The sequence below is a fragment of the Scyliorhinus canicula genome, chromosome 4 (genome assembly GCF_902713615.1).
Source record: "Scyliorhinus canicula chromosome 4, sScyCan1.1, whole genome shotgun sequence".
In the NCBI taxonomy this organism is placed as follows: Eukaryota; Metazoa; Chordata; class Chondrichthyes; order Carcharhiniformes; family Scyliorhinidae; genus Scyliorhinus; species Scyliorhinus canicula.
The window spans coordinates 1-13,955 of record NC_052149.1 but is presented as its reverse complement, the minus strand read 5'-3'; the positions used below and the strand labels follow the sequence as shown (position 1 = coordinate 13,955).

General features: G+C 44.9%; 1 protein-coding gene across 1 annotated transcript in view; it reads left to right on the top strand.

Annotated features, from left to right (window-relative positions):
* Nucleotides 1-2,878, top strand: part of cfap45 (cilia and flagella associated protein 45) — a 232,884-nt gene extending 230,006 nt beyond the window's left edge. The window contains exons 11-12 of the mRNA XM_038793408.1: nucleotides 1,992-2,216; nucleotides 2,711-2,878. Of these exons, the coding sequence (XP_038649336.1) occupies nucleotides 1,992-2,216; nucleotides 2,711-2,777 (292 nt within the window). The 3' untranslated portion in view covers nucleotides 2,778-2,878. The remainder of the gene's footprint in view (nucleotides 1-1,991; nucleotides 2,217-2,710) is intronic.
* The last annotated feature ends 11,077 nt before the right edge of the window (nucleotides 2,879-13,955 follow it).

Genomic DNA, 13,955 nt, shown 5'->3' with positions numbered 1-13,955 from the left:
GGAACAACGGATGTGTCCCTGAGCTTCCACATCGCACACGAGGAGCATGACACGGATCTGGGATCTCCTGCCATGTCTTAAACCTTAGGTAAACTTATGCAACTACAATTCCAAAAAACAAAAGAAAAAATAAATAAATTCGACAATGAAAAGAAAAACAATTTACCAGTCACTTACCAGGGATAAAAAGCACCTCCTCCCCACCCTGCCTCGAATTCCCACCTAGCTTCAAATTCCCAAACTCACTCTTGGTTGTGCCTCACTCTGGCTGTGTCTTCTCTGGCTCACTGGAAGAACTCACCCAGGGTCTCAGATGCTCTCTTGTTCTCTCCCTTTTCTGATTACGTCACTGCACCAAATTACCAAGTTCCAACTTCCCACTCTGGATGTGCCTCACTCCGGCTGTGTCTCCTCGACTTGCGCAAGGACACAGTTGCTGTTCCTTGAACGAGCTCCACATTTCACTTGTGCCCATCCCCTACAGTTTCGTTCCCCATCCTATGCATCCTAAGTCTTGCCTCATCGCATCATAATTGCCTTTCCCAAGCTATAACACTTGCCCTGCGGTATATACCTATCCCTTTCCATCGCTAAACGTAACTGAATTGTGGTCACTATCACCAAAGTGCTCACCTACCTCCAAATCTAGCACCTGTCCTGGTTCATTACCCAGTACCAAATCCAATACGGCCTCGCCTCTTGTTGGCCTATCTACATACTGTGTCAGGAAACCCTCCTGCACACATTGGACTAAAACGGACTCATCTAAAGTACTCAAACTACAGCGTTTCCAGTCAATATTTGGAAAGTTAAAGACCCCCATAACAACTACCCTGTTACTTTCACTCCTATCCAGAATCATCTTTGCAATTCTTTCCTCTACATCTCTGGAACTTTTCGGAGGCCTTCAGAAAACTCCCAACAGGGTGACCTCTCCTTTCCTGTTTCTAACCTCAGCCCATACTACCTCAGTAGACGAGTCCTCATCAAATGTCCTTTCTGCCACTATAATACTGTCCTTGACTAACAATGCCACCCCTCCCCCTCTTTTCCCTGAGCTTACTGAAATATCTAAACCCTGGGACCTGCAACAACCATTCCTGTTCCTGCTAAAGGCTAAAGGAGTTAATGGATACAGAAACTGTAATAAGCCCACTGAGGCAGAAGTCCCGTCACCGGAATTCCTTTTATTTACAAACCCAACAGCTGAACAACCACGACCATTCAGTCTGCTGTCTACACCGGGAGTGCAGAGGAATTGACACTCCCTGTTATATTCACAGAAAGGAGTTCCCTGATTGGGCCACTAACCAGGGAACTCGTATTCTAATTGGCCAATCTCAAAGGCCCGGCCTAAGTCATTACAGAAAATCTCCTGTACCATCAATTGCATAATAAGAAGTCTCTCAACTCTCAACAGGTTAAAGTCCAACAGGTTTATGTGGAATCAAGAGCTTTCAGAGTGCCTGATGAGACTCACCTGATGAAGGAGCTATTCTCCGAAAGCTAGTGATTCCAAATAAACCTGTTGGACTTTAACCTGGTGTTGTAAAACTTTTCACTGTGCCCACCCCAGTCCATCATGCAACGTGGTTAGCACAGTTGCTTCACAGCTTCAAGGTCCCAGGTTTGATTCCAGCTTGGGTCACTGTCTGTACGGAGTCTGCACGTTCTCCCCGTGTCTGCCTGGGTTTCCTCCGGGTGCTCCGGTTTCCTCCCACAGTCCAAAGATGTGCAGGTTAGGTGGATTGGCCATGATAAATTGCCCTTAGTGTCCAAAAAATGTTAGCTGGGATTACTGGGTGATAAGGATAGGGGGAGGTGTGCACTGGGGTAGGATGTTCTTTCCAAGAGTTCGTGCAGACTCGATGGGCCGAATGTCCTCCTTCTGCACTGTAACGTCTATGATTCTATGCCAATTATATCGAGGAAGGGGTCAAAGTAAGGAACATTATTGGTTCTCCCAGAAACTGATGGGATTGAATTTGCAGGATACAGAAAGAAAAAATCGAGAAGGAGAAGAAAGAGGAGGATGACAAGAGATATGGAAGAACCAAGTATGCCAGTGACCTTCGAGAGCAGATCGTTGTGAGAGAGCGAAAGCATATTGCGGAGCGGGCAGCATTCTTTGAGGAAGGAAAGCGCCTGAAGGAGGAAGCTTATCAACGGCGGCTTCGTCTTGACCAAATAAAGCGCAAGAAACTCGAGGAACTCAGGTCAGGTCCATTAGAATAACAGACAGTGGGAATGAATGGCAAAGGGTTTGTGTCAATTGGATTTGGTAGAATAGAACATAGAACAGTACATGTCCTTCGGCCCACGATGTTGTGCCGACCATTTATCCTGAAGATCAACCTAACCTACACCCCTTCAATTTACTGCTGTCCATGTGCCATGGGAGAAAATGAGACGAGGTTTGGGTCCATTGCACTTATGTACAGTGGGAATGAATGGGAAAGGGTTTTGGTCCATTGGAATTGGAATGGAAAGGTGGTTGATCTATTGGGATTATGTAAAATGGGAGTAAATTGGAAAGGGTTTGGGCCTGATTGAGATTGTGTAAATGGGATTGAATAGGAAGGGGTTGGATATGTGTAGTGAATGGGAAAGGTTGGATACTGTGTTTGCTCTGGGAGTGAATGGGAAGTGCTTTGATCTTGAATCAACCTCAGTTCCAATTTCTATTAACTTGTTTGACCCTGTTTTGCAGGTCTGTCGGACTTCCAGAGAAGTATTGTCTGGAGATTGAGCGACGATTGGCAGCTGTCACGGCATAGGGACAAGTTGCATTAAAATTATGGCTAAATGAGAGATTTAGTGTTTGATGTGTAATGTAGCCTTTAAAACATATAAAGAATAAATTCAACATCATGTGGTACATTGTCAGTCTCAAATTTAGCTAAGGGTCTATGTTTTATAATCTGCTTCCCATATTTATCTCACTGGGTTTGACAACCCCTCACCTCCAACCATTCAATTCTCACCACAATACCTCCAATCCCAACCCCTCACGTCCAATGCTCACCCCAGCCCCCTAGCCTCATCCCAACCCCTTACCCTCAAAGGGCAGCACGGTAGCACAGTGGTTAGCACAGTTGCTTCACAGCTCCAGGGTCCCAGGTTCGATTCCCTGCTTGGGTCACTGTCTGTGCGGAGTCTACACGTTCTCCCCGTGTCCGCGGGGGTTTCCTCCGGATACTCCGGTTTCCACCCACAGTTCAAAGATGTGCAGGCTAAATTGCCCCTGGGGTTACTGCGGGCATAGGGTGGAAGTGTGGGTTCAAGTAGGCTGTTCTTTCCAAGAGCCAGTGCAGACTCGATGGGCCGAATGACCTCCTTCTGCACTGTTGATTCTATGATTCTATGAACCTCTTCACCCTACATCCCAACCCCCTCACCCCTTACTTCCAAACCCTTGCCTCAAACCCCCACCCCTCATCCTAAATTCTCACCTCCAAACCCTGAATGCTAACCCTCATGCTGATCTTCATCCAACTACTTACCCCAACCCTTCACCCCAATCCTCAACTCTCTCCCTCAACTCTCTCCCCTCAATATACTCTCAGCGACAACCCTTCCCAGACCCCACTCCTCAACTCTCACCCATCAACCCTAAACTTTGACCCCTCATGTTGCTGGTTAAAGAGGGGATTAATGCAATAGTAATGAAGGACATTAGCTTGGACGATGTGGAATCTGTCTGGGTGGAGCTGCAGAACACCAAAGGGCAAAAAACGTCAGTGGTTGTTGTGAACAGACTACCAAACAGTAGTTGTGAGGTTGGGGGTGGCGTTTCCCTGAGAACATCTGTTCCCAATTTATGCTCCTCAGCTCCTGCCTAATAGCAGGATCATTTCCCCTCCTCCAATTAAATACCTTCCCATACTGTCTGTTCCTATCCCTCTCCAGGCCTTTGGTAAAGGTCAAGGAGTTGTGGTCACTGTCACCAAAATACTGTCCGACCCAGACGTCTGACACCTGGCCTGGTTCGTTGCCAACCACCAAATCCAAAATGGCCTCCCCATAGTCGGCCTATCTACATATTGAGTCTGGAATCCTTCCTGTACACATCTGCCAAAATTTGCTCCATCCAAACCATTTACACGAAGGAGGTTCCAGTCAATATTAAGGAAGTTGAAGTCACCCCGACAACAACTCTGTTACTTCTGCGCCTTTCCAAGATCTGCCACCCAATCTGTTCCTCCATCTCTCTGTTGCTATTGAGAGGTCTATAGGGCAGCACAGTTGCTTCACAGCTCCATGGTCCCAGGTTCGATTTCCGGCTTGGGTTACTGTCAGTGCGGAGTCTGCACGTTCTCCTCATGTCTGCGTGGGTTTCCTCCGGGTGCTCCAGTTTCCTCCCACCGTACAAAGAACTAAACTAAAACGTAGGACCTGAAAGGTAGTAATCTCAGGATTGCTACCAGTGCCACGAGCTAGTCAGAGTAGGAATGTCAGGATAGATAGGATGAATGTGTGGCTCGAGAGATGGTGCAAGAGGGAGGGATTCAAATTCCTGGGGCATTGGGACCGGTTCTGGGGGAGGTGGGACCAGTAAAAACCGGACGGTCTGCACCTGGGCAGGACTGGAACCGATGTCCTGGGGGGTGTTTGCTAGAGCTGTTGGGGAGGGTTTAAACTAATGTGGCAGGGGGATGGGAGCCGATGCAGGAAGTTGGAAGGTAGTAAAACAGAGACAGAAGCAAAAGGAAGTAAGGGGGAAAGTGCAAGACAGAGAAGACATAGTCAAAAATTAAAAAGGGCGACAGTATAAGGTACAGTGACTGAGGGGAGCTCAGTGAATAGGCCCAGTAATACTAAAAGGAGTAAAACTGGAGATGTTAAGATTCAAAACAGAGGTAAAAAAAACCAACATAAGTGTACTTTACCTGAATTCTCGTAGTATTCGGAATAAAGTAAATGAGTTGATGGCGCAAATCATCGTGAATGACTATGATTTAGTGGCCATTACTGAAACATGGTTAAAGGATGGTCACGACTGGGAGTTAAATATCCGAGGGTATCAAACTATTCGGAAGGTCAGAGTGGATGGTAAGGGAGGTGGTGTAGCTCTGTTATTTAAGGATGACATCCGGGCAATAGTAAGGGATGATATCGGTGCTATGGACGATAAGGTTGAATCCATTTGGGTGGAAATCAGGAATAGTAAGGCGAAAAAGTCACTGATAGGAGTAGTCTATCGGCCACCAAATAGTAACGTTATGGTAGGGCAGGCAATAAACAAAGAGATTACTGATACATGTAGAAATGGTACAGCAGTTATCATGGGGGATTTTAATCTACATGTCGATTGGTTTAACCAGATCAGTCAAGGCAACCTTGAGGAGGAGTTTATAGAATGTATCCGTGATAGTTTCCTAGAACAGTATGTAATGGAACCTACGAGGGAACATGCAGACTATATCTTGTCCTGTGTAATGAGACAGAATTGATTCATGATCTCATAGTTAGGGATCCTCTCAGAAGGAGCGATCACAATATGGTGGAATTTAAAATGCAGATGGAGGGCGAGAAGGTAAAGTCAAATAGCAGTGTTTTGTGTTTAAACAAAGGAGATTACAATGGGATGAGAGAAGAACGAGCTAAGGTAGACTGGGAGCAAATACTTTATGGTGGAACAGTGGAGAACCTTCCAAGCGATTTTTCACAGTGCTCAGCAAAGGTTTATACCCACAAAAAGGGAGGATGGTAGAAAGTGGAAAAATCGACCGTGGATATCTTTCTTAAATTAATTTATTTTTTATTATTTTTTTAAAAATAAATTTAGAGTACCGAATTATGTTTTTCCAATTAAGTGGCAATTGAGCATGGCCAATCCACCTACTCTGCACATCTTTGGGTTGTGGTGGTGAAACCCACGCAAACACGGGGAGAATGTGCAAACTCCACACAGAGAGTGACCCAGAGCCGGGATTGAACCTGGGACCTCGGCGCCATGAGGCAACAGGGCTAACTCACTGCGCCACCGTGCTGCCCGACCGTGGATATCAAAGGAAATAGGGGAGAGTATCAAATTGAAAGAAAGAGCATACAAAGTGGCAAAGATTGGTGGGAGACTAGAGGACTGGGAAATATTTAAGGGGCAACAGAAAGCTACTAAAAAAGCTATAAAGAAGAGTAAGATAGAGTATGAGAGTAAACTTGCTCAGAATATAAAAGCAGACAGCAAAAGTTTTTACAAATATATAAAGTAAAAAAGAGTGGCTAAGGTAAATATTGGTCCATTAGAGGATGAGAAGGGAGTTTTAATAATGGAAGATGAGGAAATGGCGGAGGAACTGAACAGGTTTTTTGGGTCGGTCTTCATAGTGGAAGACACAAATAACATGCCAGTGACTGATAGAAATGAGGTTATGACAGGTGATGACCTTGAGAGGGTTGTTATCACTAAGGAGGTAGTGATGGGCAAGCTAATGGGGCTAAAGGTAGACAAGTCTCCTGGTCCTGATGGAATGCATCCCAGAGTGCTAAAAGAGATGGCTAGGGAAATTGTAGATGCACTAGTGATGATTTACCAAAATTCACTAGACTCTGGGGTGGTCCCGGTGGATTGGAAATTAGCAAACGTGACACCACTGTTTAAAAAAGGAGGTAGGCAGAGAGCAGGAAATTATAGCCCAGTGAGCTTAACGTCGGTAGTAGGGAAGATGCTGGAATCTATCATCAAGGAAGAAATAGCGAGGCATCTGGATAGAAATTGTCCCATTGGGCAGACGCAGCATGGGTTCATAAAGGGCAGGTCGTGCCTAACTAATTTAGTGGAATTTTTTGAGGACATTACCAGTGCAGTGGATAACGGGGAGCAATGGATGTGGTATATCTGGATTTCCAGAAAGCTTTTGACAAGGTGCCACACAAAAGGTTGCTGCATAAGATAAAGATGCATGGCATTAAGGGTAAAGTAGTAGCATGGATAGAGGATTGGTTAATTAATAGAAAGCAAAGAGTGGGGATTAATGGGTGCTTCTCTGGTTGGCGATCAGTAGATAGTGGTGTCCCTCAGGGATCCGTGTTGGGCCCACAATTGTTCACAATCTACATAGATGATTTAGAGTTGGGGGCCAAGGGCGATGTGTCCAAGTTTGCAGATGACACTAAGATGAGTGGTAAAGCGAAAAGTGCAGAGGATACTGGAAGTCTGCAGAGGGATTTGGATAGGTTAAGTGAATGGGCTAGGGTCTGGCAAATGGAATACAATGTTGACAAATGTGAGGTTATCCATTTTGGTAGGAATAACAGCAAACGGGATTATTATTTAAACAATAAAATATTAAAGCATGCTGCTGTGCAGAGACCTGGGCGTGCTAGTGCATGAGTCACAGAAAGTTGGTTTACAGGTGCAACAGGTGATTAAGAAGGCAAATGCAATTTTGTCCTTCATTGCTAGAGGGATGTAATTTAAAACTAGGGAGGTTATGCTGCAATTGTATAAGGTGTTAGTGAAGCCACACCTGGAGTATTGTGTTCAGTTTTGGTCTCCTTACTTGAGAAAGGATGTACTGGCACTGGAGGGTGCCAGGAATCTGGAGGATATTCACGAGGTTAATCCCAGAGCTGAAGGGGTTGGATTACGATTAGTGTTAGGGTTAGGGATAGGGTTTTGTAAAAAGTATTAGGGTTAGTGTTAGTGTTTGGGTTAGGGTTAAGGGTTAGGGTTAAGGGTTAGTGTTAGGGTTAGTGTTAGTGTTAGTGTTAGGGTTAAGGGTTAGTGTTAGGGTTAGGGTTTTGTAAAAAGTGTCAAACAATTGTGGCGCCGTTTCAGCAAAGAGAGGAGTCTTGCTGCCACTAGGCGGCGAGCCTATAGGCTCACAACATCTGCGCACGGAGTGAGCGCCGCAAAATATTTGGACATTTTAGGTGCCAATTATTTGCTTAAAATTGCATCATTCCATCAACGTTTTAGGGTTAGGGTTTAGGGTTAGGGTTAGGTAAAAAGTGTTAGGGTTAGGGTTTTGTTTATTACGGTTAGGGTCAGGGTTAGGGTTAAGGTTTGTGTTAGTGTTAGTGTTAGTGTTAGTGTTAGTGTTAGTGTTAGTGTTAGTGTTAGTGTTAGTGTTAGTGTTAGTGTTAGTGTTAGTGTTAGTGTTAGTGTTAGTGTTAGTGTTAGTGTTAGTGTTAGTGTTAGTGGTAGGGTTAGTGGTAGGGTTAGTGGTAGGGTTAGTGGTAGTGTTAGGGTTAGGGTTAAGGTTAGGGTTAAGGTTAAGGTTAGTGTTAGGGTTAGTGTTAGGGTTAGGGGTTAGTGTTAGGGTTAGTGCTAGGGTTAGGGTTAAGGGTTAAGGGTTAGTCTTAGGGTTAGGGTTAAGGGTTAGTGTTAGGGTTAGGGTTAGGGTTAGGGTTAAGGGTTAGTGTTAGGGTTTGGGATAGGGTTAGGGTCAGGGTCAGGGTTTAGGGTTAGGGTTTTGTAAAAAGTTTTAGTGTTAGGGTTAGTGTTAGGGTTAGGGTTAGGGTTAGGGTAAGGGTTAGGGTTAGGGTTAGGGTTTTGGGTTAGGGTTAGCGTTAGTGTTTAGGGGTTAGGGTTAGGTTGTTAGGTTCTGGACAGATGGGGGTTAGGGTTAGGTTTAGGGTTAGGGTTAGGTTGTTAGGTTCTGGACAGATGGGGGTTACCCGTATTTCTGCACCCAATAAGGGATACAGCGCCGAAGCGTCTGCCTCTTTGCTGGCGCACCAAATTAGGGTTAGGGTTAGGGTTTAGGGTTTAGGGTTAGGGTTAGGGTTTTAGGTTTATAGGGTTATAGGGTTTTTAGGGTTAGGGTTAGGGTTAGGGTTAGGTTGTTAGGTTGTTAGGTTGTTAGGTTGTTAGGTTGTTAGGTTGTTAGGTTGTTAGGTTGTTAGGTTGTTAGGTTGTTAGGTTCTGGACAGATGGGGGTTACCTGTATTTCTGCACCCAATAAGGGATACAGCGCCGAAGCGTCTGCCTCTTTGCTGGCGCACGTTCAACATTCTTTTCCGCATAGACTTTGCGTCATCTCTCTGTCTCTCGAATCCGACCACGTATTTTAGAAATAAGACAAATAGAATGTAGGAAAAATAGACAGTGAGGAGCAAAGATTAGACTGTAGTTGTATTAAGAAGAAAATTGGTAATACCCAGGTTAGGGTCAGGGACTGGGTGCGAGTTACCCTTCCTTTCCGTACCGAAACAGGGACACAGCTAGTTTAGGGTAAGGGTTAGTATTTTTAGGAACCAGGAAGGGATTACCCTTCTTTTCCGTACCCAAACATGGATTAGGGTTAGGGTTAGGGTTAGGGTTTAGGGTTTGGGTTAGGGTGTTAGGTTCTGGACAGATGGGGGTTACCCGTATTTCTGCACCCAATAAGGGATACAGCGCCGAAGCGTCTGCCTCTTTGCTGGCGCACGTTCAACATTCTTTTCCGCATAGACTTTGCGTCATCTCTCTGTCTCTCAAATCCGACCACGTATTTTAGAAATAAGACAAATAGAAAGTAGGAAAAATAGACAGTGAGGAGCAAAGATCAGACTGTAGTTGTATTAAGAAGAAAATTGGTAATACCCAGGTTAGGGTCAGGGACTGGGTGCGAGTTACCCTTCCTTTCCGTACCCAAACAGGGACACAGCTAGTTTTGGGTAAGGGTTAGTATTTTTAGGAACCAGGAAGGGATTAGGGTTAGGGTTAGGGTTAGTGTTAGGGTTAGGGTTAGGGTTAGGGTTTAGGGTTTAGGGTTTGGGTTAGGGTTAGGGTTAGGGTTAGGGTTTAGGGTTAGGGTTAGGTAGTTAGGGTTAGTTAGTTAGGGTTAGGGTTACACCAAATTAGGGTTAGGGTTAGGGTTTAGGTTGTTAGGTTCTGGACAGATGGGGGTTACCCGTATTTCTGCACCCAATAAGGGATACAGCGCCGAAGCGTCTGCCTCTTTGCTGGCGCACGTTCAACATTCTTTTCCGCATAGACTTTGCGTCATCTCTCTGTCTCTCGAATCCGACCACGTATTTTAGAAATAAGACAAATAGAAAGTACGAAAAATAGGCAGTGAGGAGCAAAGATTAGACTGTAGTTGTATTAAGAAGAAAATTGGTAATACCCAGGTTAGGGTCAGGGACTGGGTGCGAGTTACCCTTCCTTTCCGTACCCAAACAGGGACACAGCTAGTTTAGGGTAAGGGTTAGTATTTTTAGGAACAAGGAAGGGATTACCCTTCTTTTCTGTACCCAAACAGGGACACAGCTAGTTTAGAGTAAGAGTTAGGGTTAGGGACAAGGGGGGGGTTACCCTTCCTTTCCGTACCCAAACAGGGACACAGCCAGTTTAGGGTAAGAGTAAGGGTTAGGGACCGGGTGGGAGTAGCCCTGCTTTTCTGTACCCAAACAGGGACACAGCTAGTTTAGGGTTAGGGTAGAGGACAGGGTGGGGATTACCAAAGCAAGAAACAAAGATTAGAATATAGTTGTATCAAGAAGAAAATTGGTAATAGTATTCTGAAAATTATAAACATCATTTAACAAGGGTTTTAAATTACGATTAAACTAATATCCTAATTTAAAAATTCCATAAATCAAAATATCCATTAAATTATGTAACTTTTTGAAAAAAAATTCTTTTTGTGCTAATCAAAGTAGGGAGAACAGATCTTTCTGTGGGCTACTAAACCCAATTTGTGGTAAAAAATGGTCCCTACATGTACATGTTTCGCAGTCCTTACTGCTCATCAGGGGACTGTCTTTCGTCCACTAAGAATCTTCCTCTCACTAAGTGCATAGCACAAATTTCCAAATTAAACATCCAAGTGAAAAAATCTTCCATTTATATAAAAAATTCAGTCATAAAAATGGTTTTACCTCAGAATAATCGTTGTCCTACGAAATACTTGAAAATTGTGGAGAATCTGGTTCAGCGACTGACTCCAGAGAGTGTCTGGAAACTTCTGGCAAACCTCTAGCCAGCAGCAGGTGCAAAAAACCGTTACTTTTTAAACCCAATCTATGACATCAACAATTAGTATCTACCAATCAGGAGCTATAAATTTAGGAACGTTTGGAAGGAATTATTTTTTTACCTTATCATGTCTAGTGTATTCTAATGACTATTATTTAAATTTGGGTGTAAATCGTTTAAATTAATGTTGATTTACGTATGATTTAAACTGGCCAACCGTGCTTACCGGAAGTCTAAACTGCCGGCTGCCATTTCATTTTTTTAAAAACTACAAAATGGCCGACTGTGTCATTTTGAATCCCACAAAATGGCCGAATGTGGACGGCTGCCAAAAACTTTTAATTCATACAAAACGGCCGAACATGAACAGCTAGTATGAAGCTATAAATTTAAATTACAGACCTTAGCAAAATTTGAGAGGATAATCAATGAATTAATACTTGTACATCGTATTTTTAAAAAAACTTTATATATGGATTTTTTTTTAAATTAATTAGAATATAGGGTAAGTGAAAATATTCCCATGATGTAAATATTTAAAGAGGAAAGGGAAGAAAGAAAATTAAATTAGGGTTAAGGGGTTAGGGTGAGGGAGTGGGGGAGGGGAGGGAGTTAGGGTGAGGGTGAGGGTGAGGGTTACCTTTCGGGCTTCCGTTCGGGCTACCAATAGGGCTACCGTTAGCGTCACCAATAGGGCTACCGTTCGGGCCACCGCCAGGGCTTCCTTTAGGGCTACCGTTAGGGCCAACATTAGGGCAACCGTTCGGGCTACCGTCAAGGCTACCGTTCGGGCTACCGTCAAGGCTACCGTCAGGGTTACCGCCTAGGCTACCGTCAGGGCTACTGTCATGGCTACCACCAGGGCTACCGTCGGGGTAAGGGTTGGGATGAGGGTTGGGATGAGGGTTGGGATGAGGGTTGGGATGAGGGTTGGAGTTGCCGTTCGGGCTACCGTTCGGGCTACCGTTCGGGCTACCGTTAGCATAACCAATAGGGCTACCGTTAAGGCCACCGCCAGGGCCTCCTTTCGGGCCACCGCCAGGGCCACCACCAGGGCAACCGTTCGGGCTACCGTCCAGGCTACCGTTCGGGCTACCGTCACGGCTACCGTCAGGGCCATTGCCAAGGCTACCGTCAGGGCTACCTTCAGGGCTACCGTCAGGGCTACCGTCAGGGCTACCGTCAGGGTTAGGTTAGGGGTTAGGGTCGGGCTTAGGGCAAGGGGCTTAGGGTAAGGGACAAGAATATATATATATAAGAATGAAATGAGTCTAGAAACAAAGTCCTCAATAAGTAAAAGAGAAATACTACAAGAAGAATAATGTAAAGAGACATTATGAATAAAAGGAAATATGAGAAACTGTATAATAAGTATAAGATTTGAAACATAGATACGTGTATTATGACACTACTTGGACCAAGTTAATGTTGTACGTGGCACTCGTCAAGGTTAGGTTGTTAGGTTCTGGACAGATGGGGGTTACCCGTATTTCTGCACCCAATAAGGGATACAGCGCCGAAGCGTCTGCCTCTTTGCTGGCGCACGTTCAACATTCTTTTCCGCATAGACTTTGCGTCATCTCTCTGTCTCTCGAATCCGACCACGTATTTTAGAAATAAGACAAATAGAAAGTAGGAAAAATAGACAGTGAGGAGCAAAGATTAGACTGTAGTTGTATTAAGAAGAAAATTGGTAATACCCAGGTTAGGGTCAGGGACTGGGTGCGAGTTACCCTTCCTTTCCGTACCCAAACAGGGACACAGCTAGTTTAGGGTAAGGGTTAGTATTTTAAGGAACCAGGAAGGGATTACCCTTCTTTTCCGTACCCAAACAGGGACACAGCTAGTTTAGGGTAAGAGTTAGGGTTAGGGACAAGGGGGGAATTACCCTTCCTTTCCGTACCCAAACAGGGACACAGCTAGTTTAGGGTAAGAGTTAGGGTTAGGGACAAGGGGGGGTTACCCTTCCTTTCCGTACCCAAACAGGGTCACAGAAAGGAAGGATAATCCCTACCCGGTCCTTAATACTAACTCTTCCCCTAAACTAGCTGTGTCCCTGTTTGGGTACGGAAAGGAAGGGTAACCCCCCCTTGTCCCTAACCCTAACTCTTACCGTAAACTAGCTGTGTCCCTGTTTGGGTACGGAAAAGAAGGGTAATCCCTTCCCAATTCCCAAAAATACTAACCCTTACCCTAAACTAGCTGTGTCCCTGTTTGGGTACGGAAAGGAAGGGTAACTCGCACCCAGTCCCTAACCCTATCCTGGATATTACCAATTTTCTTCTTAATACAACTACAGTCTAATCTTTGCTCCTCACTGTCTATTTTTCCTACTTTCTATTTGTCTTATTTCTTGCTTTGGTAATCCACACCCTGTCCTCTACCTTAACCCTAAACTAGCTGTGTCCCTGTTTGGGTACGGAAAAGCAGGGTTATTCCCACCCGGTCCCTAACCCTTACTCTTACCCTATACTGGCTGTGACCCTGTTTGGGTACGGAAAGGAAGGGTAATCCCTACCCGGTCCTTAATACTAACTCTTACCCTAAACTAGCTGTGTCCCTGTTTGGGTACGGAAAGGAAGGGTAATTCCCCCCTTGTCCCTAACCCTAACTCTTACTCTAAACTAGCTGTGTCCCTGTTTGGGTACGGAAAAGAAGGGTAATCCCTTCCTGGTTCCTAAAAATACTAACCCTTACCCTAAACTAGCTGTGTCCCTGTTTGGGTACGGAAAGGAAGGGTAACTCGCACCCAGTCCCTGACCCTAACCTGGGTATTACCAATTTTCTTCTTAATACAACTACAGTCTAATCTTTGCTCCTCACTGTCTATTTTACCTACTTTCTATTTGTCTTATTTCTAAAATACGTGGTCGGATTCGAGAGACAGAGAGATGATGCAAAGTCTATGCGGAAAAGAATGTTGAACGTGCGCCAGCAAAGAGGCAGACGCTTCGGCGCTGTATCCCTTATTGGGTGCAGAAATACGGGTAACCCCCCATCTGTCCAGAACCTAACACCCTAACCCTAACCCTAACCCTAACCCTAA